This window comes from Phyllostomus discolor, chromosome 6 (genome assembly GCF_004126475.2).
Source record: "Phyllostomus discolor isolate MPI-MPIP mPhyDis1 chromosome 6, mPhyDis1.pri.v3, whole genome shotgun sequence".
Lineage (NCBI taxonomy): Eukaryota > Metazoa > Chordata > Mammalia > Chiroptera > Phyllostomidae > Phyllostomus > Phyllostomus discolor.
This window is the reverse complement of record NC_040908.2, coordinates 6436817-6464771: the sequence shown is the minus strand read 5'-3', so window position 1 is coordinate 6464771 and position 27955 is coordinate 6436817. Positions and strand designations below refer to the sequence as shown.

The window sequence follows — 27955 nt, the reverse complement described above, 5'->3', positions numbered from 1 at the left end:
GAACTCCCGCACTACCGAGCGGACCAAGCGGAAGCCGTGTCCGAAACGCTACCGTCTGATGGTGAACGTGTGACCTTCCCTGGACTTCCCAGGGCCTCCGGGGCAGTGGCCTAAGCCTACAGTGGCTCAGGTAACCCGAGTTACCTTGACGGGCAGCCCCGAGATGGTGGCCTGGGTTCCTCCGCCTTGCCGCTCTGCCATTCCCTACGAGTGACTCCCCCACTGGGGGACACTGGCTCCCTGACACCACAGGCGAGTTCCGGCCTGGGGCGGGGGGCGGGCAGGTGGAAGGACGTGACCAGTTGTGCTCCCCACTTCCTCTCGCGCCGCACCGACCAGAGCCCGCCTCCAGCCGGGCGGCTACCGACCAAGCCCTGGAGGTTGCGTGTGTGAACGGAAGGGGGGCAGGCGGCTCGTCTCGCGGCCAAACCTGCGCAGTTACCCCAGCCGCAGCGCGCCTCCCGAGGCCTGAGGGAATGCGCGTCTGGACGTGGGGACCGAGATGAAGGGAGGACATCGGTGATGAGTAGCAGGGGCCCTCAGGTCTCCAGGCAACCCCTCGCAGGCCTGGTCTGCAAGCAGCTTCCTCGTCTCGGAACTCTGTTCCCTGGGTAATCCCAGTCGGACGGCCATTTGGAGAGAGGAGAGAAAGCCCTCCCGCCGCCTCCCGGCTCTGTCCTGCATGCCCCTTGGGTCCTTCCCGGGGACCGGGAATCGTCGCCCACAGGCAGACCAAAGAGTGAAAGCCGCCACAGGGCGCCCAAGGTCTAGTTCCAGTTCCCCCAGCTGGTCCACGTGCACGTGAACTCCTCTCCGAGTCCACCCAGCAGCTTCTGCATCTGTGAAACAGGGACATGAACACGACCCGGAAGACCCCTTCCGGCCCACTACCGGTCTGAACACACTGTCAGTCTTGCCTTTGCCGTCATGTCAATCAAACCCTTGTGTTGGAGGCCCTGACCAATGCCCGTGAACGCTGCCAAGAGCTGCCACCGTGGCTTTGAGACCGGCTACGGAGTCCTAGGGCACCTGCAAGGACAGCGGCCTGGGTGTGCGCGAGTGAAATCCTCAAAGCACTCCACACAAGCCACGGCTCCACGCTGGGAAATGACTGAACGGTGGTTTTCCCACTGTTTATCTATTTAGTTTCACTCAAGATTACGTCTGAAGAAAATATTTCAGTGCTAAAAGGTTTGACACCATCGTACAAGAAATTAAAGTAACTTGTGCTCTTAAGAACTCTCTAGGGTAAAAAGAATTCCCCAAGAAACTGCTTTATACACTAAGGGAAATGGCATAAAAGAATAATTTAATTATATGTATTTCAATTTCCCCTTCTGGTATTTTAGGCAAGAGGGACTAAGGAAATACTCATATATTCCAAATAACCGTATTTAAGTTTCATTTTAAGACCCAGAGGGACAGCAGAACAGCTTTATTTTTGCGAGTACATATCATCTGGAAAGAAAGACTCCTAGGAAAGCAAGCAAACCTCCAGAGAGACCGTCACCACCACCCCATCGGCCACCGACCCTCACACACAGACCGCCCCACCCCCCGGCGCTGTCCGGGCTCCTGAGCTGTGCTGTGCTCCCGCAGACCTGGAGGCAGACTCAGGGGCAGCTGCAGCCACCTCAGGGGGGTCCCCACTGAGGACCACGGCCCGTGAAAGCCGCCCTCTGAGGAAACTCCCCAGTGGTCCCACGGAGGGCTCTGCCCTTCACACGCCTGCAAACTGCACTCCACAAACCCACGGCGGTCTTCGCAAAGAACCGTCAAGTAACGTTAAAATACAACGCAAAGCTCCATGAAAATACAGTCATCACCAAGTTTATTACTTTCGTTAGGTTATCATTTTAAGAACAATTCGGAGGACTAATGTTTCGTGTTTCCTGACATGCAAGAGTCAGCATTAACAGCTTCAGTTACTATAAATAGTGCTGCTTGGAAGCAGTTCAACTGGTTTCGAGTTTTGAGGCTACACACCTTTCCCACTCAAATCTTACTCGGGGTCTGCGAAAATCAGAAGCTCCGGAACAGCTGGTTGGGGAGGTAGCCAAGGTGCAGGAAGGACGTCTGCGCCTCCTTCTCCAGGGCGGCCAGCTCCTGAACCGTAGGTGCCAGCACTTCCACGTGGCCCTTGTAGCTCCCACCTGCGTGCACACACAAAGCACAGAGGAACGTAACTTGTCAGCAACACTTTGGCTCAACTGTATCAACTTAAACATTGCTTCTAGCAGTGAAAATGTACTACTGGGCAAGTTACCTCCAAACCTCAGAGTTCTGAAAATGTTAAATCAATACAAACCAATGACTGCGCCTCACTAACAGCTGTCCCAGTACCCCCGTGCACCATTCATCCCCCATCCTCCTCCTCGACTTGGAAAACCACTGGTTTAGCCTGAATCCTAACGATATTTCAAAAATGAGCTATGGACATTCCAGACCAAGGGAATGGTATGTTGGGTTAGCCTTGAATTAAGTCAAAGGCTCCTGGTTCTTCATTCAATATTACCCGTATACTCTTGCTTCCTGATAGTCCTACAAATGATCAACTCCCCTTATGACATTAAGAGGATCAGCTGTGCTGCTGCTCCATTCACGCCGAGATCTCACAGCAGAAAATGCTGCGAGACAGGCGTGGGAAGGTGCCGTGAGAACACTAAAGAGGGAGCGAGCAATATGCTAAACACACCCTTCAATAATGAAATAAAACCAGTCTTCTTCAACCGATGCTCAGAAAGGACACATTCACACCTGAACCTGAACTACAAGTAATTCAGAGCTCACCACCAGCTGTTCTTTTCTGACCGTAGGTCACCTTCCCATCGAATTCATCCACTGGCACCTTTATATCCGGCTCCACCTGGGAAATGGTGCAGTTCAGGTGCTCTTCTATCTCAGACAGCAGCTAAGACGGGGCAAGAAAAGGAAAGCATTTTCAAAGGAAAACCTCACTTTGACAGGGCTGCACGTCAGGAGCATTACGTAGAACCAGGAAGGCTCTACTGCACTCCGTACAGATGGAAGCGGTGAGTTCACAGTTACAATGGATCAGTATCAATCACTCAGGACTTTTCCTGCCAATCACAGGTAGGTGCCAAGCCACACCTTCTGCAGGTAAACGCAGCCTCCCCCCCCACCTTGAACCCGCCCCGAGGCCCACCTGCATCTCGTTGTACCAGATGGTGCAGCCCCCGTCCTCCTTGAGCCTCGTGTTGTAGCAGCCCTTCCCGCGGCTGCTGCACACGTGGTACCAGACCTGCGGGGGGAAGCGGGACCGTGGGTGGAGATGCGCACGCGCTCGCAGCCCCACTCCCTGTCCGCGCTGTAGTGTCTTCTGTCCTCACGGCACAGGAAACTAGACTGCAGGTGCGGCAAGGACCCCCGCTATTCAGTAACTCATCAACTAGGTCTTCTGACAGAATCCTTGAAAGTGACCCAAGTTCTTCTACGGTGGGTGTCAGTTATAGAAAGGAATTCTCAGGTGAAGACAAGGATGAAAAAGTACACATCAGCGAATGTCAAGAGGAGTATCAAAAGTAAAGTTCAAATCTCTTCTTCAAAAGCATGAAGCAGAGTGAACAACTAGTTTGGGCAATGAGTACCTGGGCGTTCCTTATTCTTGCAACATTTCTGTAAGTTTGTAATTATATCACAATAGTACGTTACACCCCCCTCCCCCCACCAAATCTTCTACGGCACCATGCCAGAGAGGGTTCCAGTACATTTTGGTGAAAACAATTACAGACACTCAGACAAATACATTTTGCATTTTCCCTTTCTAACCATCACCCTATTTGCCCACTGAACGAACACAGACAAGCAAAGAGGCCACGAAAGGTTCCCTTGTGGTCTGTACGCAACCGAATTCCACGGCAATGGAGCCCGGCCGCTTCTACTCCGAACATCTACAGCGGCAAGGCACACAGTGACCACGGTGACCGGCACTGGAAAGGTTACCTTCTCCTTTTCTGTCGCCACCAGGGAGATGGCCAGCCCCATCCTGAAAGAGGGCAAAAGTCCCCGTTAGACTCCACTCCTGAAGCCCAGACGCTCACAACGGACAACGGACAACGCCAACGCGGCGGCGGTACCTACCTTTCCGCTCTCCCCACGCGGCCGATGCGGTGCACGTAGTTCTGCTTCTCGTCGGGCAGCGTGACGTTTATAACTGCAAGGAAATCAGCGATTACCACCTGCCATGAGTCTCTAAATGTTCTGAAAACATTAGGCTTACTCTGAATTCCATAAAATTCAATCTGCAGGCGTGGAAAGATTCTTACCGTAAGGAACGCCATGGATGTCGATTCCTCTGGCAGCTACATCTGTGCAAATCAAGAACCTGACATCGCCTTTCTGAAGGGAACCGAGAGGACGGGGAGAAATGTAGTATCAGTGCGTACGCTGAGAAGTCAACACAAATACTGTGTTTACGTTAAATGAGAACTCTAACGACTAATACGTCACTATCAGATCAGAGGTCCATATTCATGATTCTCTGGGCCCACTCTCACTGAATTTCCAAGTTATGACTCACTAAATATGACATTAAAGGTAAATAAATCAATGATTGGATTCATTTTTGCTTTTCTCTTTTCTTACATCAAAAATATTAAACCATCCCTAAAATTTGGCTTTATCCTCAGAAATCCTGACCAGAAGTAATTTAAGGGATGAACAAAGACGGAAGAAATTATGAAAACCTGAGCCTTATTTTTACCCTTGCACTGAAATAAACTCAGAATACTAGACATTCTTCTTGACATTCCAGTTTTTGTGATGGCAACACCCTGAAGAGAAGGGACGGAGAGTCCCCGGTGCTCCCAAGGACAGACACATGGCCTCCGGATGGGGACTGTGCCCCGAGGCCCGGCAGAGTCAGGAGGCGCGGAGGAGAGAGAAGGGCACAACGGGCTTGGCCCGACACAGCGCCCGGGGCCAGAGGGGCGGCACCGCCGGAAACGAGGCCCTTCCATCTCGACTCAGTTCCGAGGAGCGTGGGAACACCGCCCCAGCGCCTAAGCCCAGGGCTTCTCTAAATTCTCTAAGAATTTAGCTAAAACTGTCTTAAACTGAAAATTTTTACTCCAGCAGTGCTGTGCTGACAGAGAATGTGAGCTTTACCCTTCGACCTTAAGGCGGACTAAGCCAGCCGTGAACAGGACAGAGCAGTTTGCAGGGTAAGAACTGCATTATGCCTATTAACTGGGACTAACCACAACCAGATACAACTCCACTCTTTAGTCCTAAGGGGATGCAGACAACTAAACAGCAATACCTTAAACCTCTCCAAGTTTTGCTTTCTCTCGTGAGGCTTTCTGTCACCGTGAAGACACACACAGGAGAACTGGTGTCCTTTTTTATCCGGTCCTAGGGAAAAGCAGATTAACCAGTTGACCTCGGGAGACAGGACATCTGAGAGCTCCAGAAAACAAACAGTGGAAGTCAGGCTCGACAGCACCACCTCACTCCACGGAAGTCTATGCCCACCTGCCGCCGACCACGGCTAACACAATTAGGCCCAGTGCCAGGAAAATGGGCCCCATGGCCACTAAAACTGATCTTGCTTTGAAGGGCATTTTAAATCACCCTTCCCAATGTGCAGGAGTAAATAAAGCAGTGTGCTAACGAAAACGCAGTAGTAAGAGGAAAATCCATGTATACTCCAAGAACTTCACCCATATCACATAAAGTGAAGAGAGGTTATTCTTAGAAGACCCAAAATGGGCATCATGAAGTCCATGCCCTCACTAAAGGTCACGTCCACAGGCCTGCCCTCCTCAAGGTGTTCTAAGCAACTCAGCTGTCTGGCTTCCTGGCCAACCCGGACTAGAGAGACGGAGAGGTGCTCCCTTAGAGGCAGGCGCAGTGGGAGCCGGCCCTAAAAGGAAACGCTTCAAACAGACACGGGGACAAAGGGCAGCGCCGTGGGACCCGGGTGAGGCAGACAGCCCCGGCAGACCCTGCAGACAGCACTGCGAGCACGCCCAGACTGACAGTGACAGGATTCAAGGAAACGGCATTCTGGAGATACCAACCCGAAATGGCGGACACAGCAAGACTGGAAGAACTCTAACAGCAGGGAGTGGCTGTGGCGTCGCCACCTGAACTCCACCCTTTCATGCCTGCCTCGCCGCAGGGCCGTCTACCCCCGCCCTTCCTTCAGCTCGTCTTTCTCCTTCTGGTGCCCGAGGCGGCACTCGCACACACGACGCAGCACCGCTGCTCCGGACTCGGCGTGCGCGTCCAGACCGGTCAACGCGCGATAACCCAGTGGAGGAGGGGACAAGCCCACCCGTTTCAAGGAAGCCGCCCTTACCCCCTCCCTGCTGCACGAAGTACTGCTCCAGGTTGTCGCAGTCGATTTTGGTCCTGCAGAAGATGATCGCTTGGTCCATCTTGTGCTCCTTGATTGCCCGCACGGCGTACTCCCCCTTCAGGACCTTAATGGCTTCGGACCACATCTCTTCAACAGCACGGGGACGACAAGAAACAGGGTTTCAGTCCAACACCGTCACGCACACACGTTACTAGGCACAGACTTACTGCTTAACTCACCTTAAAAAACTCTGCTTCAAGTCAAGTAATAGCAACAGGAACAAGAAAAAGGGTGAAATGGTGGGCTAACCCATTTGCTCATTTAGTTTCTTTACTGTTCCATGTCTTTATTGTTTTTGTTGCTTTTATTTTCAGATTTCCTGTTCTATTTTTATAGATCACCTCAAGTTCTTCAAGACGGTAGACAGGACAGACAAACCAATTTGTTTTGCAAACCCTTCAGCTCACTGTGCTGCTGTTTCTCACTCACCTGCACTGTTAGCTCCAGGGCGTGTGTTATCCTTGGCATGCACCTCGTCTGTCTATAGAGGGAAAAGGGAAAAAGGGGTGGGCATGGTTAAGCAACAGTTCAGAACAGGTATCATTTTTTTAGCAAACTGAGAGCATTTCAGAAATTCACCTTTGAGACCTGTAGGCAATACTGTTGTTCTTTAGATTCCAAAAAACTCTAAAGCTAACCAATTTTAAATGTGGTAATAAAAATACAAGTGGTTTTTAGAATTTTGTGTATTCACAATAAACACACACTTATATGAAGGAAAGTCTAATAACAGTGGGTGAACTGACACAATGGACACAAGCAACTGGTTTTCTTAAAAAATAATGCACATCAGGAAGACACTAAAATACTAAAAATGGAAATCACTGTATCTGAAATTAGATCTATATACAAGGCCTGTCCGGAAAAAGTCCAGCCATTGTTAATATAATGAGAATGGTTTGCGCAACATCGATATAACCTGGCAGCCAAGGAGAGTGGACTGGAATGCGCATGTGTGAACAAAGACAACTTCACTGTACTGGTCAGTGGGGGCGGTAGATGCTGCTGAGTGAGCATGTGTGCTGTGTGGCGTCACATTCAAAATGAGTGAGTGAATAAAGCAACGAATCTGCATCAAATCTTGCATTAAGCTTGAACATTCCTCTGTGGAAACTATTTGGATGATTCAGAAGGCTGCAGCTATGGGCAACTGGTGATTGGCAGCTTCATCTCAACAATGTGCCAGCTCATGAAGCACGTCTCAGGCAGTTTTTTTTGGTGAAACATCCAATCACCCAGGTGACTCAGCCCTCTACAGCCCAGATTTGGCATACTGCAATGGCTGGTTTTTCTCAAAACTAAAATCGCCTTTGAAAGGGAAGAGATTTCAGACTGTTGATGAGATTCAGGAGAATACAACGGGGCAGCTGATGGTGGCTGGGAGAACTGTGTGAGGCCCCAGGGTGCCTACTGTGAAGGGGACTGAGGCGTCAGTGTCCTGTGCGCAGTGTTTCTCATATCTGGTGTCTTCTTCAGTAAATGCCTCTCTTCTTCATGGTGCGTGGCTGGATACTTTCTGGACAGGTCTCGTAAACAAGTAACCCTATTTATTTATAAAAATTGCATCAAAAGCCACTTTACATAGACAGAAAGGTAAGACGAGTCCATCACTTATTCCATGCCTTAAAGGCCTAAACTCTCCCTGAACCTCTGCTGGACTCCTCTTGACCCAGGTACAACAGCCGGCTGCCCTCCGCATCGCTAGGAGCCCCAGGTTACGCGAGTGTACGACCACTTCCTTCCACGCCGGTGTTAACCCTGTGAAGCACTCACTCTGATGTGGTTCTTCCCAAGCCTTTCCCAGAGCCTGTCCGCTTTGGGGTTCACAGGGACCACCACGTGGTGCACGGTGTCCGGAACGGAGTCTTCTCCTTTCAGATCGACCCAGGTGGGGAAATGCATGATCTTCTCAGACAGCTTCTTGACATCAAAAGAATGCAAAGTAGCAGAGCAAACAATCACCTAAGAACAGAAAAATCAAAGTTTAGATAAACATTTATTTTATATCAATAATTCCACCAACGGTACTGACTGGGCCACACCAAGCGCTGGCCTGGACTCGAACAAGTTCAATGCCTCCCTCTGCTGCAGCAGCCCCTAGCGGGCTGACCTTGGGCAGGCTGGTCTCCCTGAGCTGCAGTCCCCTCACTGCCACAGAAATCGTGGCATCTGTTCCTCAGGGTCCCACAGAAACTAAGATGGAAAGGTTCTGAAGATATAAGATTGTAAGTTCTAGACTTACCTAAAAACTTACAAGCTTATCTGCACTATATTGACCTCTATCTCTTAAAAGCTTCTACCTATGGAATTCTCCCTAAGAGAAGGATGAGAAAAACAAGAGTAATATTTGAAGCCATAATTACCAAAGAAACAACTGTTTTTCAACAGCTCAAGATATTTTTTCTGCAAACAGGTAACAGTATTCATAGTCGGGAATATAAACTCTAAATGCTCTGTAGGAAAAAACACTAAGAATTTTACTACAGTCTTCTATAACACCTGAGTGATTTCCTGAAATTCCCTTCTTTATTTCTAAAAGCACCTTTTAAGACTGTTTCCTCTGTGTGCATTATTTACTCAGGTACTGAAGAAAATGTTTATGGAGTAGTTAATCAGAAAACACTAAAATAAGACATAAATCAGAGACAAGACATTACACTTTAACACATAACGATTATGTGTTATAAAAAAGTTTGTAACGATTATAAACTTTAAGATGACCAGTTGTTTTTTACCTGAAGTCTTTTTCCATCAGAGGTAATCTGAGGAATCTGGCTGTGAATCCTATTGATAAAGTCAGAGTACCCTTGAGAAAGAAGCCCATCCTGTAGAAGCAGCGAAGAAAAGAGGTTTCAAATCGGTATCTGAATCTTTCTTTTTTAAAACAAATGTAACATGTAAGATATGGAAACTAATTCATAGATGAATGTCCCTGTATTTTCTAAATGATTATTTTCTACTAAATATTTAAAGACAAGTTATAAGTTTAACTTTAAATCCCATATAGCTAAAATATGAAAAAGCTGACAAAAAAAATCCAAAAACCATACTCTAGCATTCTAAAATACACACAAAAGCTCCTACCACATGTCCTTAAGCATGTAATTTTAACGTGGAACATAAAAACAAAAGCCTGTGCTAAAAATTACTTCAACCCATCTTGCAAGTAATGTGGAAGTATGTCTCAAACATACTAATGTCTTTTCATATCCTTCATATTTTGCAACTATAAGGAAATCATTTATAATGTGTAAAAATTATGTACAAATATAAATACCTCTTTTAAAAGAAAAACAAACCTACATATTTAATAACAGGTGTAGTTAAATAAAGTATATATAATAGACCATTAGACAACCTTTAAAAATCTTTTACAAATAATAACATGAAATACGATACGTTAAAAAAAGACTTCTTAGATTCCTCAAAGCTTGATTTCATAAAGTAATATTTACATAAAGTAAATATTTACTTTATGTAATAATTACATAAAGTTAATATTTACATAAATATAAGGAGTGAATGAAAATATACCGAACAGGTAACAATGATTATCTCTAGGTATTCAAATCATGACTGAATTATATTTTTAATTCATTTTTCATATTTTACCTCCAAAAATAAAAGCAAACACTTTAAAAAAGCACAACTATATAGCCCTGGCTGGCGTAGCTCAGTGGATTGAGCGCGGGCTGGGAACCAAAGTGTCCCAGGTTCGATTCCCAGCCAGGGTACATTCCTGGGTTGCAGGCCATAACCCCCAGCAACCGCACATTGATGTTTCTCCCTCCCTCCCTCGCTCGCTCGCTCTCTCTCTCTCTCTCTCTCCCCCCGCCCCCTGCCTTCCCTCCCTAAAAATAAATAAATAAAATCTTTAAAAAAAGAAAAAAAAAGCACAACTATATTTCAACATACGGCCTCATCCAGGACCAGGAACCTCACTTGGGACAAGCTCAGCTTTCCGGTCGACACCAAGTCATCCAGCCTTCCTGGGGTGCCCACGACTATGTCTACCTGGGAAACACCAAGAGAAGCTCCGGATGAACACTGAAGCACCACTGTGTCTCCCTTTTTTACCTTGTTTTAATTTCAGCATCTCTTGATTTTTCTTGAAACACAACTACATTGCCAAACAACCACCCGTGAAGTCACTTTTTAAACACGAACAGCACGACTTACCCCGTTGTCCAGGACAGACAGCTGATCCCGAGCTGCAACACCTCCAATGATCAGAAGCTCCCTGAAATAAACACCAGAGTGACAACGTGGGAAAATACTACAGCGCGCTTTACTGTACAATTTGTATCCACTTCTTTCAGGCGAGAACTAACGTAAGTAACTGAGGAGGAATCCCCGCAGGTGCTGACATGTGGGGAGCGAGCCGCATGTGAAAGCACGAGGCACACAGAACGCCAGCCCTCATCTGCAGAGCCTCCGGGGCTCTGGGTCCTGCCTTCGCGCACCTGTGCAGACACGCGTGCGTGTACATGGCTGCGTGTGTGCAGAACATCTCTGGAACAACATGGAGGTGCCCTTCCTAAAAGTGGCCTTTAGGCAGAGTAACTAAAAACTGGACGAAGGGGTGAAAGGAGGTATTTTTTAATCGGATATTCTCTGGTTGTTTAAATTTTTCTCATTCAAAATACTTCAAAAACAATGTTTAGATTAAAAAATTTTGTCTTATGTCAAGGTAATTCAATGGGTGGAAAAGAATAGTATTTTTAACAAATGGTGCCAGAATGGATATGCACATGCAAAAGAATGAAGTTAAACCTCTTCTTTATATGGTACCCAAAAATTAACTCAAAATGAACCACAGACCTAAATGGAAGACCAAGAAATATAAAACTCTCAGAAGAAAACACAGGAGTAAATTTTCATGACACTGGGTTAGACAAAGTCTCCTTATGTACAACACCAAAAACAAAAGCAACAATTAAAAAAAAAAACAGATAAATTGACATCAAAATCTAAAACTTTTGCATTTCAAAGGACACTATCTAGTGTGTAGAAAGACAACCCACAGAACGGGAGAAAATATTCGCAAATCATACAGCGTGAGGCACAAGTAAGTTCGGAGTTGTGAGTACACAAAACACAGTTTACTCTTGTATTATTTATTCACTACTGTGGCGTTTTCCACACAAACAACTATAAACCTGCTTCGCCCATCCTAAGTACACAATGTGTGTGTACGTGTGTGTGTGTGAAGAACTCTTAACACTCAACAATAAGAAGACAGACAACCCCACTGAAAAACAGGCAGGGAATCTGAACAGACATCACAAGTGGACAATCAGCACGTGAAAAGATGCTGGACGTCACTAGCTACACAAAAATGCAAATCAAAACCACAAGAAGGTACCACTTCACAGCCGCGGGGATGGCCACAGTCAGAAAGACAGACGGCAAGTCTGGTGGAGACACAACCCGCAGACCTTGCAAACAGCAGTGTTAAATGCTGTTTCACTTTAGGAAACGGTCTGGCAGCTCCTTGAAATGCTAAACTCACAGCTACTACACGGTCCAGCAATCAAACCCCCAGGTATGTATCAGGAGAAACGAAAAGTGTCCATATAAAGCTTGTACACTAGTGTTCACAGCACAGTAGCCAAAAAGCGGAAATAATCCCAAAGTCCATCAACTGATGCACGAGTAGGTAAAAGTGCGGATGTGCATACGATGAAGCCTGTTTCGGCAGTGCACAGGAACTCCGCACTGACTCAAGAACAGCCCTGCCTCGGGGACTGGAGTCTGAAGGGGGCGAGTGAGGCTGTCCGCGTCTGAAACAGGGGGCACCGACGCACGTCAGTGCCCAGGGCTGAGGCGAGGCGCACGCAGTGGGCTACTGGGGCCCGCCCTGCCTGGTCTCAGGAAGCTGTAACCCCCTGCAACTTAGGCTGAGTGAGAGATCTCCGGACCAGGGGCCACCGAAGAGACAAAACTTATTTCCCTGGCATGAACGCTGCCTGTTCTATGCCTGGCCTCCTAGGCTTGATCAGTTAGCCAATGACGGGTAAGATTTCCCACGGGGGGAATCGCCTAAGACAGGAATGATCACAAGGAGGCCTCAGGGAAGGACTTGGGGGGCTGTGGAAATGAAGGGGTGATGGACATCAACCCCTGCCCCCTCGGCTTTGTCAAAGCCTGAGTCCTTGTTCTCAGATGTGAGAAATCCAAGTCTCCCGGCCACCTTTGTCTCCTCTGCCCAACTCCGGCCTGTGGAAATGACAGGGGCGGTGCAGCCCAGACCAGAGTCGGGGGATCCCCGGGGTAATCAGGCCTGGGACACTGAATATGCAAGATCCTGTGACAGCTGCTTGCTGGAGGATGCTATCGAATTAGAATTTGAAGGCATGGGCAGGAAACGGGACTAGCCTTTTAGGTCCTGTAGTGATAAAACCCCAAACTCTGCCCAGAATCCCAGCGGGGGTTCTGTCAGCACCTTTGAAAATGACCCGCTTGTTTGATCTTCCCCGCCAGACTGGAATCCCCAAACTGAGTCTGTATTCTTAACAAAAACCTACTCAGGCGGGGGCTCGGGACGCTCCCCACTAGAGAGGGTGGCCGTTCTGTCCCTATTTCCCCACAGGACTTGGTTGTGTCTGTGCATGTTTTTCTCGTGTTTCGACGAGCACCCGCAGCAGGGATGGACACTGCTGGCCGGCACCCTCCACAGTGGGCGGCAGCCAAGGAGGGAGACAGGAGACGGAGGAGACGGAGGGGCCGGTGTGGCCCGGTGTGGCCCGGTGCGCTTCACAGAAAGACCCGGACTCGAGCCAGAGCTTTCAAAGGAAAGGCTCATTTGTACTGAATACCGAAGTAAGTATCCCATAATTCACCATCTTAACAAATTGACTTCATTTTCATGTTCCCTTCCAGCCTTTGTCCATAGGTATATTAATTTTTGCACATAATTACATACAAAAATCAAATGCACATAATTACATACAAAAATCAACTCACGTTAGCATTTTACATTCTTCCAAAAACACTCTCTTGCGAAGAGCTCCGAGTTTCCTACACTAAACAGACGCCCTGGCTGTGTGCTCCTGGAGCGACCTTCCCCGTCACATCTGCAGAGAATGCCATCATACTGGCGTGCTGCCCGCCCGGGGCCCCCCACTCCCACATGTCATCCATGGCAGCAGAGACCAGTTCTCAGTTCCAGCCCTGATCCCTAGCCTAAGACTTCCCACAGTTGGTATTATAGTTGCTGAATAGGTAACATGCATCAATCCTGAAAATGAAATCATAAATTAGTTTACCTAAAAAGTTGTATTAAATGTCACTTATCCCTGAGTAAGTTTTACTTCTAAGAAAGATCAGTATAAGGACGATGGGCCCGCACGACGCCCATCATCCAAAGTTCCTGAGATTAGACAGCGGTGACCGAGGCCCAGCACGGCGGCTTTCCCAAGGCCCACCAGAACCATACACTCCGCAGGGGGAGCTATACGGTGAGGATCGTGTTTCAGGAAGAAAGCAGTCCCAAGTACAATGAACAGAAACCAAGTGGTGAATCAACTGACAGAGATTTACTTATATGATACGGCCTTCCCCAAATTAAACAGGATCCTACTGAGCAAAGAGCTCCGCCAGACCACTGAGCTCACAGTAGAAAGGGCGCTCTAACGAGACAGTGACCTCTGGGAGCGGCCGAACGGAGGACGGCCACCACTGCGGGACGGGCCAGAGCCAGCGGCAGGGCAAGCCACCAGCCTGCTGCAAAGGGAGCGATTTATTTCCTACACGGATGAAGTGATGAGTTTGACAGTGAATGAAATGCTCTGTTTAAAAACTAATTTTTACTCTGACACTGTTCTGCAAACCATGACTCTTCATGTGAGGGACACAGGAAAAACCTCAATTTTCTTTTCTTTTAAATCAAACCTATCACTCAGGCAGATTTACACAGAAGCTAATTGCTACTACATGTCCAAGTTAAGTCAATCTCATGCTTCCGTGTGTGTATGCACACACATGGCATTTCTACCTCATTTTTTCTCCCTTCTCTCCTTCCCAAACACCCCAAACCTTGAGGCAGCAGGCGTCCCGCACGAGCAGAAGCTTTACCTTAATTTCGGGTTGTCGACGTACTTCTTGAACTGCTTGACGTTGTTCAGCGTCTGCTCGGCCAGCTCTCGGGAGGGCTCGACGATGAGCGCCTTGGGGGCGTTGGGCAGGAACTTGGTCTGCGCCACCTGCGCGCTGCCTTGGGAGGGCAGAGAGGGCGGGCCCAGTCTCATCACACCCCAGGGCACCGCTGTCTGGGCAACGCGTGTGCCAACACTACAGTGTCAGAGCTGTAAGTAACAGTTCTCAAAAAGTGTGGGAGACAGCCAAACAAAACACAGGACGGCTGAGATTCCTCAAATGAACTAAGGTTCCTTTAAAGCTGTTTGCAGTAAGTGTTGTGATAAAGTAGTTATGAAATGCACTTCGAATAACTCAGATTAGACAGTACTTGGGTCTAATTGTCTAATCTGACACCTCTGGAGTCAGACCGCTTGGGCTGGAGTTCGGGCCTACCAGTTACTTGTTCTGCGACCCTGGGCAGGTTGCTTCGAGTCCCTACTCCTTGAGTTCTTTGTCTGCGAAATGGAGGAGCCCTACCTACAGGGTCTAGTGAGGCTTACATGATCTTTGTGCACTGACCCAGTGCTGTGGCACTTAATATGCGCACGTTGTACATGCTAAACACCATCATCACCGGCATCCCCAAAATGCCTCAACAGAAACCAGACACTTAAGAGTTTGTAAATCAGGTTCTGAAACTGACTTGTACAGATGTTTAACTGCAGACGTGGGCCTACAGCAGCAAGGAGACCATGCACTACCCACTCGCTGGGAGGAGCCTTACCTACTGGAGGCCGCCCCCCGCCCCCCAGCTGCATTACCTGTGTGCTGCGATTTGACGACGTAAGTGTCTGGCGCCTTGGAGAGAGCTACAAAACCGTCTTTCGGTGGAAACTTAAAGTCTTCTTCACCAAAGTTAAATTTTAGTTCAGCATTCTAGCATGGAATAGAGAAGAAAATGGAACTGTCTTAATCTAACGGCAAACCAGCCAATGAATACACAACAATGCCCATCAAAGCAGCTATAAGCACAGTGAGACTCTTGTGACTGGATTCTCACCTTCAACACGCAGGCAGGAAAGAGGGCTTGGTTCTTCAGATGTGCTGGTATTTCAAATGCCAGGCCAAGGTCTTTTCCTTAAAAAAAAAAAAAGTAGGACAAAGATGCTGGAACTCCTACGTGCTCAGCATCAGCCTGCACCGCCCGCGTCCAGGCTTCCCGTGTGCTGCCGCGGGGGAACGGGCTGCCTGCAGCCGGCTTCTGCTGCTCTGCTTACCCTGCAGCTGCACCTCTGACCACTTCCGTGGTCTCACCATTCAGACGGTGAGTGTCCCAAACTCAGGAAGTCCCCAGTAGAACTCCCATCATCCACCTGGCTCCCTGCTACTGCCTCCCACCCCCACCCGTGTGTTTTCAACACAGCAGCTATAAGGATACTATCAATGAAAGACAGATGATGCAAATTCTCCACACGGCACCCTAACAGCTTCCAGTCTCACTCAAAGTAACAAATCTGTATCGTGACCAAGAAGGCCCAATGGCCCGGCCGCACCAGGTCCCCCATGCCCGTGCGCTCCGGACCCACTGGCCTCCCTGCGTTCCCAGGTCCCCAAGCACACCTTCACCTCAAGACCTTTGTGTTTACTTCCTCCCTTCCCAAAACACTGTTCCAACACACCTGCTCGGCCCGCCCCCAACTCGTTCAGGTTTCTCTGGAACGTCAGCTCGTGCGAGGAGCCTCCCCTGCCGCCCCGTATGCACTAGCGCACCCCCAGACCGCCGTCGCTGTCCACCCCTCCCCTGGTGCACACGCTCCTTCCGTGCGCCTGTTCCCACCTGACACACTAGTTATCTGCTGGTCTCTTCCCACCAGCAGGGAAGCCCCCCCCAAAAGTAGACGTCGTCTACTCCGTTTTTTGCTGAATCTCCAGCACTTGCCAGGGTGCCTGGCACACAACGAACACTCAGCAAGTGTTTGTTCAAAAAAGGCGGAGAGGGAGGGAGAGGGAACTGAAGAAGATGAGAGAATTAAAAAACACCAATACACCTTCCCGAACAAGATGATCCACAGAGAGCTTACCGTTTTTGGAGAACTTGACATGCCCCTTGTCTATATCCAGGTAACACCCGATGGTGTCGTGCATGGTGAACTCCTAGGAAACCAGAAAGCCAAGTACTCTTAATGGAATGCAGATCCTTAAATAATGTTAAACGTTCAAATGCACTTGCATCCAAGTGTCAGTGGTTCAAAACACTTCCGCGAAGCTCTGATGCAGTTGTTAAAAATGCCTACTCCGGCCTTGCACATAGAACAGTAAAAATGTCTGCCAGGCTTCTCAGAGTCAACATGACCATGGACCCACCAGAACAAGTACGTTTAGATTACCATGACTGAAGAGAAGAAATGAGAGTAACACATATTAAAGTCAAAGCCCACATCAAAGTGGGGCAAACACAGAAGACCAAATGGCACATTTTGGAGGGGCTAAATTTGGAAGCACTCCTTCACCGAAGTCCAATCCGAAGTACCAGCGGGTAATACAGGGGCGGGCAACAGTAGGTTCACAGTTGTGAGTACATGAAAGTTTATCCTTGTATTAATTATTGCATATCACTTATTATTATCAAACTACTTTCGCCCACCCCTGCATACAGATAATGCACTTGAATTTGAGACTCATTTCTGTACCTTCAGTCACGTCACGGTGATCAAGCAAGCACACAAGAAAACTCACTAATGCCACGATTAAGTCAATGAAACAACTTACCTCTCCATAATTATCAAATTGTTTGTTATGGGATTTCTTTCCTGTCCCACCAAAGCCAAATCCAAACTTGTCAGTACCTAGATTTTAAAAATTATTTTACTTATGTGGTGAGAGTAAACAAAATTAAAAGCCCTATAAACAAGGTTTACAAATCTATGACTTAAATAACCAACACGGCAGTCCCTTCCCTTGCTGCGGTGTTGCGGATAATGAGGCGTGCTGACTGCTGAGCGACAGCAGACCCCCCGTCCCTGCAACACTGTGTGGTGTGTGTTCACGCCACTAACCTGACTCTCGCTCCTGACTCACGCTCTCTACCTGTGCGTCCCGATTTCATGCCGTTACACACTTTCTGGGACTTCAAATCTCTCTTGGAACAGACTGAGGTACAGATAAACATTATTCCCGTGTCTCTAAAATACACACTCTGTACGGTCAAGTTCATTATTTTGTTCCCCACGACACTAGACGTTAACAGTTCACAAGTATAAACGGGTAAACCCCGTCTGCTTCGGAGACACTCACCGAGATCTAAGGAAGCCTGCATGGAAGACCACCCAACGCGGCACAGCCCCTGGTCGTGGCAGGACACCTCGTAGTAGTGCTTCCCTGCAAGAGCGGGCGCGTCAGGGTCCGTCGGACCACGCCCGCGGTGCACGCGCCTCCCACCGCCGTCCCGTCCTTTCTGAACCACAGCTGGTGCGACCCAGATGAAGGGTTTAGGACTCGTAACATTAAACATCTGTTCAGACCCCTGACAAAGGGCTACAGCAAGGACGTTCATTTACTAGCACATTCCATCGTCGCAAGCTCCCGCGTACCTTTCGTCAGCCCTTTGGTGGCTCTGCACCCGTGCCACTCCTTCACCTCTCGGCTCTGACAGCACAGCCCGTCCGACCCGATGGCTGCGTGCGAGAGAAACAGAGACCACCACGTGGTCTGGGTCATTACATATACACCATGCATCCCGGCGTGTCACTCAGTGTCACTAATGTGGCAGTGCCTTCACTGGCTGCACTGTTCCAGATAACGAGGCGTGCCGATTGCTGAGTGACAGCAAATCTTCCCCGTGACGAAGTCCCCTATTCGTCCCCTGGAGGGCCCAGCCACGCTGGGGACCAGTTTCTATGGTTATCTCTTCACCAGGGCAAGATTTTACTGCAAAAAGTCCAGAGAGGACTCAGAACAGCACCGACTGGCACTGACAGTGGCTGCATCACCAACACAAACGTGCTTGGACACCTGCCGTCCGAGTTCTTCACAGAAACGGACCCTCACGGACGACGCAGCACCCACTCGGAAATCCTCGCTGCTCTCACTTTACGCCTAAATCAGAGCACGAGCCAACACTGCACGCAGAGGAAAACGGGAACTACTACGTCTGGGCTGCCCCCAGCCCCAACGACCCAGACACCATGAACGGAGGGCAGGAAAAAGCACAAATAAGCAAACTGGTAGCTGTTGTTTAATAATATTATAACTCTGAAAGATGAAGTTCTACATGACACAGCACGGTCAGTGCTTACTGGTGCTTAATGGCTTTAACTGAATTAACTTTTGTCTCTAGCACAAAGAAACAGTAACTTCCGTCCTGGTTCAGGCTTGCCACGCATATGCAGCAACTGAATGTGGAACACACTTTTTAAAAAAGCACCTCATCACACATTTTACTCCACTTACCAGAAATTCAATTATTTACTCAAAGTATAAATTCTTACTCAAAGGACACTACATTATATAAAACTCTGAACTTTTTAAAAAGTTCTTCAGCAATGGCAAACCCTTAAAATATTAACATTTAAAATTCAGCATGCATACATACCGATACAGACCTCACTACGAACCCCATGGTGGAGAGCAGCAGTTGGGGGTTTCCTGCCTGTCTGGTTGTCTTTGTCCCGGTCCCTCCCTCACGCCCACTCCGCATTTCCCAGCACCCTGCCCTTCCTGACAGCCCCCGGTGATGGTCCCCCTAACTCCATCACTCAGTGCCGACTCACTTTCTGTGACAGTTTCCTAACACCCTCATCTCTGCTGCCCATTCTCAGCAACAGGCTGGCTTTGTGGGCAGTTTCCCTTGTAAACAAGGCGCCACCCAAGAGCTCTGTGTGGGGACCCTTGCATGCCACCACTTTCATCCCCAAGGGTCAGACCTTCTGGGAATGAACCTATTTTTTCATTTCAATCGGTAATGCCAAACTGCCTCCCAAAACGGTGGTAATTCTATCGGGTATCACCCTTTTGGATGAATGTCAGTCAGACGGGTACAGAATGGCATCACACTGTAACTGCAATTTCCCTGCATCCTGTAAGCTGAGCTCGCATGGGTAACGCCCTTCGGACTGGCCCTGCAGTGAGCTGCCCGATCACGCTCTCTGCCCACTCTCACCACCGGCTGTTTGTCTCTTCCTGAAGGAGAACAGGCATCTCCACAGGAAGTCCACACAGTTTACAAGGGTTTCTCCTTTCATCACCAGCTCAGTATTCTCCCCATGTTTACTGTCTCTTGACTTTTTCTTGTGACATCTTTTCCACATGTATTCTTTAGACTTTTACACAAACATATGTACATCTTTTCTTTTACAATTTCTGACTTTCCTGTTTGGATTGGGAGAATTTCCCCACCCCTGAATTGTTCATGTACTATACATACACATACATTTAAGTCCTAAACACATAAAGAACTTGTTTTTAGATGTGAGATGAAACTGATTTAGGCGTCAATTTCATGTTACTCCAGATGGATCATCAATTGTGCTGAAACCCTTAATGGATGATCCTTTTCCCCACTGAAATATAATACTTTTTCCACATATTAACATTCCATACATACTATGATCTATTTCCATTACATTCCATTGACTGTCTATTCCTATGTCGTACTAAACTATGAAACTGGAGTGACTACATTCTAAAATTTAGTAAATTAAATCTTAATATTCATTGTTTTCTTGATATTCTCAGGTATTATTAAAAACCAGTTCCTGAATTATAAATGAGTTGCTGAAATCTTCCACTCACCAAAAGCAGATCCTCTGTCGTACGGGTTCATCTGCCACTTGTTGAGCACTGAACAAATTAAAGCAAGAACGGTCACCAACGGATGCATGAAATTAAAAGCACTTTATCAAAACTAAAGCGTGCATTTTATATCTCATATAACAATTCCTCTAGGTTCAATCTTACACATCATCTGAAAGGTACAAGTAGAAGTGTGGCTGTTTTTATTAGCTGCGACACTGAAAATGAAAACGGAACAGGCTGAAGGCGATGATCGCTGGCCCCCGTGGGCAGGAAGCCTTCCCCCTCCCCCCCAACCCCCACCCCCGCTGCCTCAGTGCTCTCTGCGGCCGACAGCGCTGACCTTCGCCAAGACTGCCAGCACTCTGAGACAGTGAAGTTCTGGCTGCCTTTGAACATAACAAAAAGTAACTAACATCTCAAGATCTAATTATCATTTTGTCATTTTTTAAAAAGTAAGCCCTTCATCTTAAATTCAATAATATATTCTAAAGTCACAAAGTGTTTCCTCCTTACTTTAATGGAATCAGCATTTTCCTTTTCTACATGTCAACAGTACACGGATAATCAGAGGATCACAACAGCCACAGAGAACTCTACAGGTTTTCAGGCCCAACTTCCCACCCAAGGTAGAAAACCCCCTTCTCAATTTCTGGTCAAACGATGTCTAGCACCTGCTCAAACACTCGGAACATGAAGAACTTTCTCTTGAGGTTCTCTCTTCCACTGTTGGCTCAGGCTAGCTACTCAGAAGTTAAACAGAAACCTTCACCTACACTATTTCTAATTAGTCCTAGTCCTCCTTTTTATTGAACAATTCTTTTCTCCCCGAACCCTTTCAGTGATTTAACAATTATCTCTATTACTTGTGTCTCCATGTTTAAATACCCAGTTTCTTCATTCCTCATAGGACATGCCTTCTGGAACTATCACCATTCTGGTTACTCTCTGGAAGCATTCTTTTTTATAACCATCTCTCATTAATGCTGATTTAGAATTATTACAAATTTTGAAATTATTTTTGAACAGGCCCACACTCTAAACAGTTCATATCCACTATCTATCTCACCATTCACTTACAAATGAGTTCATTTCACCAAATGTATCACATTGTCACTTTCAAACTGCTGAGAAGAAAGTGTTGGCGTGCCAAATTCACTCCACTTAAGCTTATAATTTTGTTACAATCCCACTTAGCATTATGAAACAAAAGTGACTTAAAATATGGAATAAATTGTGTTAAAATATAACGGAAACCATAGATTACTCAAGACAGAATGGAATTCAGAAACTATTTAACCAAAGCAACATGATTTAAAGATGAAGAGTCTGAGGGAGGACTGTTCACAGCAAAGACGGGACCAAAAGCCCTAGTACAGGAATGATCTCCACGCAGACAGAATTGAAAATAAACTGACTTTAAAATTTACACTTTACATTTCAACTTCCTGAGCTCCTCCTTTCTTATCTTAAAGGGATAAACATGCCGCTTTTCCCTGCGAAAGAAGTATTTCCCATCACCATTAGTTTTTACTCCATCAATTATTTGTAAAAATCCTTCCTTAATACCTTTGTAAAACATTGTGCTAACTTAATATTAGGCACAAAAAGACATCAAGCTAAAAATATTAACCTAACTAAATGAAAGATACCAAGTTAATGAAAACATAAAAACAACTAAACGTAATTCCCCAACTCTAGAGATTTCCCACGAGCATCATTAGCACTCAGGAGGGACGCCCCTTCACTGTCATTGAAGCTCTGAAGGGCACCCAGCGTCCCTGTTGCCAGTGTGCCCCACGCCACTGCCACCCCCGGACACTGACCACAACCACCCACACCCCCACCTCACACCTGTACGTGCCAGCGACGAGAGCTGCTCATTTACACGGAAGAAACATGTTAATGCGCAGACATACCTGAAGCACCAGTCTTAATGGTCGTTTTCCCTTTTCGGCCTTCCTGCTGGTCCTTCAGAGTCTCGTACACGATCTGGATGACGGGAATACTGAAGGCCTGCCAAGGACACAGCAGCTTGCACACTGGCATCCGGACGGCAGCGCCGACGGCACAACCGGCACACACCCCCGAAGTTGTGCTCGAGGCACAGTGAGTAATCACCCACATTCTGGATGGCCACTCTAAATTTATTTGCCCAAACCCAAAATACCAGGGAGAGTTACAAGGGAGCTGACTGAGTGACGATAACGGGAGGCAGCTCACATGCCCCGAAAAGGACAGAACAGAAACCTGATGGATGAACCTGAACGAAAGAGGAAAGATACCACCCAGCCTGACGCACTGTTTCCCTCGTCTAGGGCAACAGGAGATGGACCCCCATTTGCAACATCTTCATTATGAGAGCCACCGCAGTGAGTTTCAGAAGGGACTGTAGATACTGAAGATAATGAACCGTTTCTCCAAACGAGTTTATATTCTTAACGCCAGACTCTTACAGAAGTTCAGAATGAGCTAGCAATAAAAACATCACTCTCAGCGGCAAGCAATCAATGTGTCACATTCTGGAGGAGGTTGTTTTATTAAACATTTCCCCGTCAAAACTACTCTTCAAAGTTGCTCTAAAAATCAACTCTCATGAAGTAATAAGTCAATTCAAGTTTATTACTTACACCAGTTTTTCCACTTCCTGTTTCTGCAGCCTAAATGGGAAAAAGAAGTTGATTTTACAAATTCAGTTGTCAATTAAAGAAGTCAAGTTAACTAACAATGCCACGTAGGAATCTCCCCCATTAGCTGGCCTTCCTTTCACAGTGACTCCAGGTGACTCAGGTTTGCTCGGGCAGCCGCAACTACTGCCAGTCCCGCCACTTCTTTCCTACTCCCGGAACACCCTGGTCTCCCCTTTCTTTCCCTGATGCTACCACTCACCCTACGACCTCATCGCTCTAGCCTAGGTTACAGAAGTATTGTAACAGTATCTAAGCCCTCAGAACTATACAAGCTACCACCAAGTAAGTCTTCATAAAACACAATTCTAACCACGTAACACATCTCGACGTGAAATTTCCAATGCTCCCCAGTGGCAGCAAACACCCCATTCCTTTATGGGACTCAAGAAAGCACCCCAATCTGAGTTACTATGTATCTACCACCTCATCCCGCGCTCTGCCCCACCAGATTTCATGCTTCCACTTAACGGAATGGCCCCAGGACCACACCTGCCTTCTCCTCTCCACTGTTTTCACTGACGAACTCTCTACCTGGAGATCGTCCCCTTTCACCCTCCCTCGTCCAAAATCTGCTTCCTCCAGGAAGCGTCCATCGTGACCCCCTCCTCCAGAAGGGTAGCCGCCCCCCGCTCCTGGAACCCCGGGGGCCTTTGCATCCCTTCCCCCAGAGCCACGCTCTCTCTTTGTGACAACTATCTGCGTGCACATGTCCCTGTGCTGCCGGGTGTGAGCTTCCCCAGGGCAAAACCACGTCTCGTGCGCCTCTGTTCCCGCCCCCCCCCCCCCCCCGCAGCCTCTACCTGCATTTGAATGCAGTGCGTGTATCCTAAATGCATGCACACAAATGGAATTAACTCGGTGAAAATACCATCTTTAAGCCCGTGGAGCTCCGACAGTGGCACACAATCAGCCCCCAAAGGGTGTGCCCCCGGCCCCCGGCCCCCGACCGGCGCGCCACCCTCACACGTACCATAAGCACATCGCCGCCCCCGAGGATCAGCGGGATGGACTCCGCCTGGATGTCAGTTGGGAGACTACAAGAACCGCATTTTGAAAAATGTCAGTTAGTAAAAAGAAAAATCACCTAACATAATTAAGGCATATTACACTATAATCCTCAATGAGAATTTTATTTGGTAAATACTACCAACCTTTTTCAGCACGAAATATAGCAAAGTTTAAAAAGAAAACGTTCTATCAGTTAGAGAGTCACAAGAAAAACTGAATTTCATTTAGCCAGCTACGCCCAAAAATAGTCGGTAATATTTAAAGAACTGTTTAGATTATAATGCATTGTCGCTGCAGATACACTTAAGCTTTGTGAACTTACAGCCAATCCATCTCTTCCACGGCTTGTGCGATTTCTGGCATAACACCCATCTCTGAAAAAAAATAAAAATTAGTTTTAAAAACCACATATACGAAACTGAAATCATACTGCTCTTAAAATTATCATCCGTAGAACAGAGAGAAGGCACAGCCCAGTTACACGGCCCCTCCGGAGCTGGCGCTGCTGACAGGGTGCAAGTTGTAGCAAAAGGCCCGAGTTCAAATCCAAGCTCTCACAAGCAACATTACCTGTGCAAACTATCAACCTGTTCTATCCACACAAAACAGGGCTGACGTTACCTACATGTAGGGATCCAGGAAGATCACGGACACTGGGTCGCACATCTGGCACACAGTTGTCACTTCACACACAGTGACCGCCAGCGTCCCTGTGACTAATGAAAACCCTGCCAGTTAGAGAGCCGGCTCCAGACCAGCATCTCGGCTGTTGCATCCAGAGAGGACGGGAAATTCATGTGCCCAGAGAGCCCACATTTATTCTTTTTCATTTTTATTTGCCCATCACACTTGTTAGAGCCATAATCAAAACTCTGGTTAATGGGAAAGAAAGGGGCCAATGGCAAAATCTTGGGTCACTGGGAATGTCACAGGAAGAACTGCTCTGTTCTTAACTGTTCACATATTTAAATAATTCCACGTCAAAGCCAGTCCTAAATGAATGATTTCTGGTTGGGTTTTCTCATTTTACCAGTTCTCAAATGAACTATAGAGGGTAGTTAATTGGATTACTTACATCTCCTTTCCAAATAAGAAGTGATTTTTATTTTGTCTGCATATATAAAAATGTGGCTTTCATTGTTATTACAAAAGTATGCACGAGGTCTGTACAAAAAAAGCCCAACAACTGTTAATATAACAAGAACAGTTTGTGCACATTGATGTAACCTGGCAGCCAAGGAGAGTGGACTGGCATGCAATGTATGAACAATGACAACTTCACTGCACTAGTCAGAGAGGGCAGTAGCCACAGTTGAGTGAGCATGTGTACTGTGTGGCCATCACATTCAAAATGACTGAGCGAGTACAATCTGCATGAAATTTTGTGTTAAGCTTGAACACTCCTCCACAGAAACTAGAGGGATAGTTTCCCTACACATACATAGAAAGATACATAGGGATGATGCAGAAGGCTGCAGCTATGGGCAACTGGTGATTGACAGCTTCATTATGACAACACACCCACTCATGCATCACATCTGGTGCAGAGTTTTTTTTGACAAAACATGAAATCACCCAGGTGACTCAGCCCCACTACAGCCCAGATTTGGCATCCTGCAACTTCAGGCTTTTCTGGCTGACTACAATCACCTTTGAAAGTGAAGAGATTTCAGACCATCAATTTGATTCAGGAAAATACAACAGCATAGCCGATGGTGATTGGGAGTCTGTGTGAGGTCCCAAGGTGCCTACTTTGAAGGGGACTGAGGCGTCATTATCCTATGTACGATGTTCTTTTGTATCTTATATCTTCTTCAATAAATGTCTCCATTTTTCATATTACATGGCTTCTGGACAGACCTCGTATGCCTATTAAAAATGAACAATACTCAAATATTCCCAAGTCACTAAAATAACCAATTTGGAAATTTTATGTTTCTTGTAACTGTTTGTGAAAAGACATAAAATCTACAAATTGAATATATCCATTGCAAAAGTAGCTTTTTCTTTGCCTCAAGTGAGAAGATTCATACCAGCAATTGCCACAATAGATAGAACACTACAATTTTGTATAGTAAGCTAGCTAATATAAACATAGATGACGTGGGAAAGTATAAAAATCTTTTTCTTTCCTTCTTTTTAAAGAGTTTTATTTATTTATTTTTAGAGAGAGGGGAAGGTTAGGAGAAAGACAGGGAGAGAAACATCAATGTGTGGTTGCCTGTCACGTGCCCCCTATTGGGGACCTGGCCCGCAACCCAGGCACGTGCCCTGACTGGGAATAGGCGACCCTTTGATTCATAAGCCTGCACTCAATCCACTGGGCCCCACCAGCCAGGGCTAAAAATCTTTTTCAAAAAGAAAGGCTCTCCTAACTCTAAATCTCCCCAGAAAAATGCAGATGGAAAAACTTAATCAAGATTTAAAGCTGCATATCTAAGCCGACTTTCTAAGAACGAACGGTCCTCGTTAGATTCCGGCTGATTCTCTCTCCTGAAAAGCAAACCGCGGGAACAAAGAGGGATGGTCTCAATCAGGCTGCACACTGCACGCCGAAGCAGCTTGTGAAACGGTTACATACCGTGAGCAGCAACCACAGCCTGCTTTCAGCAAACCCCAGCCTTCTTGTTCCATTCTGGTCATGTTCTCTGCATGTTTGCTGTGAAACTATGTTTTCTTTAAATATAACGTTTTTAACACTTACGGAAAAAATAGGGACAGTCAAGTTCTTTAATTCTACATCTGTCTTTACTTCACAGACTCTTCAAGCCTTTACCCAAGGGAACCTATAAAATGACAACCTGGAACTGCTCTACACACCTGGGCTCTAAAATCTGGCTCTAGGGGAGGGCTTGGGGGGAAAATTAGCTACCAGTGAGTGAATTTCCCCTTGCCTCGTATTATGAGATGCAACTACAACAATCAGAAATCCTGACTCATGGCTCAAGATGTGGAATTACTAATGTTCTTATATGAGAAAACTGAAAAAGCACAATAACATCTGAAGTCATCTTAATAGACTAAGAACATTAAAAAGTAGTAGGCCTAACCTGATACACTTACTGCTATGTAAATTTACCATGTTTAAGTGTATGAACGGCTTACTGCAGCTTCTTAAAATGTATAAACGGATGATGATAAAGAGGTAAAAGTAACAGCTGTTAGGTTACATATGCTACCTCAAATTCCTGTTTGCAATAAAGGAGGGTATCATACAACAAGTAATTACTTCTCAAAAATTTATACTACGCTAGTATGTATGAGAATGAAAACGCTTTCCCTCCTAGCTTCCATTCTACTTAACATTGATGTTGACATGATAGCATTTAAGAACAAATATAACAGGTTTCTTCTGTCTGGGGCGTTTATTTTTCAGAAGGGCCTGAAAAAAACCGGACGGAGCCAGGAGAGTCATTTTGCCAAAGGAGCCCTCCCCACGCCCTGCGGCCGGTCGGCCCGGCCAAGCCCCTGTTCTCAAGCGCGGCTGAGCGGTACAGCGTTCCCGGACACCACTGCCACGTCCGACAGGCAGGGGGCCTGGGAGCGGAGAACTGTTACGGCCACGAGCCGCCGCCGCCGCCGCAGCGTCCGAGCAGCGGCGGGTCCCCGGCGGGACAGCCAAATGCAGACCCCTAGGGGAGAGACAGCAAGGGGAGGCCCAAGGGAGGACGGAGCCCGCACAACAGGCGCTAACCGCAACCCTGAGCGCGCAGGGCCGGCCCCTCCGGGCCAACTCCTGTGTCCCCGCCGCGCGCGGATCGAAGGCACCGCCGTGGACAGCTCCCTCCTGCACCGCGCGGCGCCCGTCTGCCCCCACCCCAAAGGCTCCCGCCAGCGGCCCGAAAGCCCAGGCGTGGACCGAGCCGCCCGCACCAGCCCGCGCCCCGCAGACGCACCGGAGAACGCCGCCATCTTCGCCCGTCCTCCGCGGCGCGCCTCGCGCTCCCTCCCTCCGCACGGACACGCTGCGCTGTGGGAACGCGCGCTTCCGGCCCTTGGCCTGCGG

At 47.4% G+C, this 27955-nt stretch overlaps 1 protein-coding gene across 1 annotated transcript; it reads right to left on the bottom strand.

Moving 5' to 3' along the window:
• Positions 1-1814: 1814 nt before the first annotated feature.
• Positions 1815-27955, bottom strand: DDX1 (DEAD-box helicase 1). The gene is made up of 26 exons (XM_028515660.2): positions 27846-27955; positions 24272-24323; positions 23912-23975; positions 22882-22911; positions 22171-22267; positions 20252-20299; positions 18052-18135; positions 17756-17839; positions 17231-17307; positions 16543-16615; positions 15522-15598; positions 15283-15397; positions 14459-14597; positions 10562-10622; positions 10298-10396; positions 9118-9207; positions 8156-8344; positions 6812-6863; positions 6323-6469; positions 5282-5373; positions 4287-4359; positions 4102-4174; positions 3964-4006; positions 3167-3262; positions 2791-2911; positions 1815-2153 (listed from the first exon to the last, which is right to left on the bottom strand). The coding sequence occupies exons 1-26, from the start codon at positions 27859-27861 to the stop codon at positions 2023-2025; spliced, it is 2223 nt and encodes a 740-aa protein (XP_028371461.1). The 5' UTR covers positions 27862-27955; the 3' UTR covers positions 1815-2022.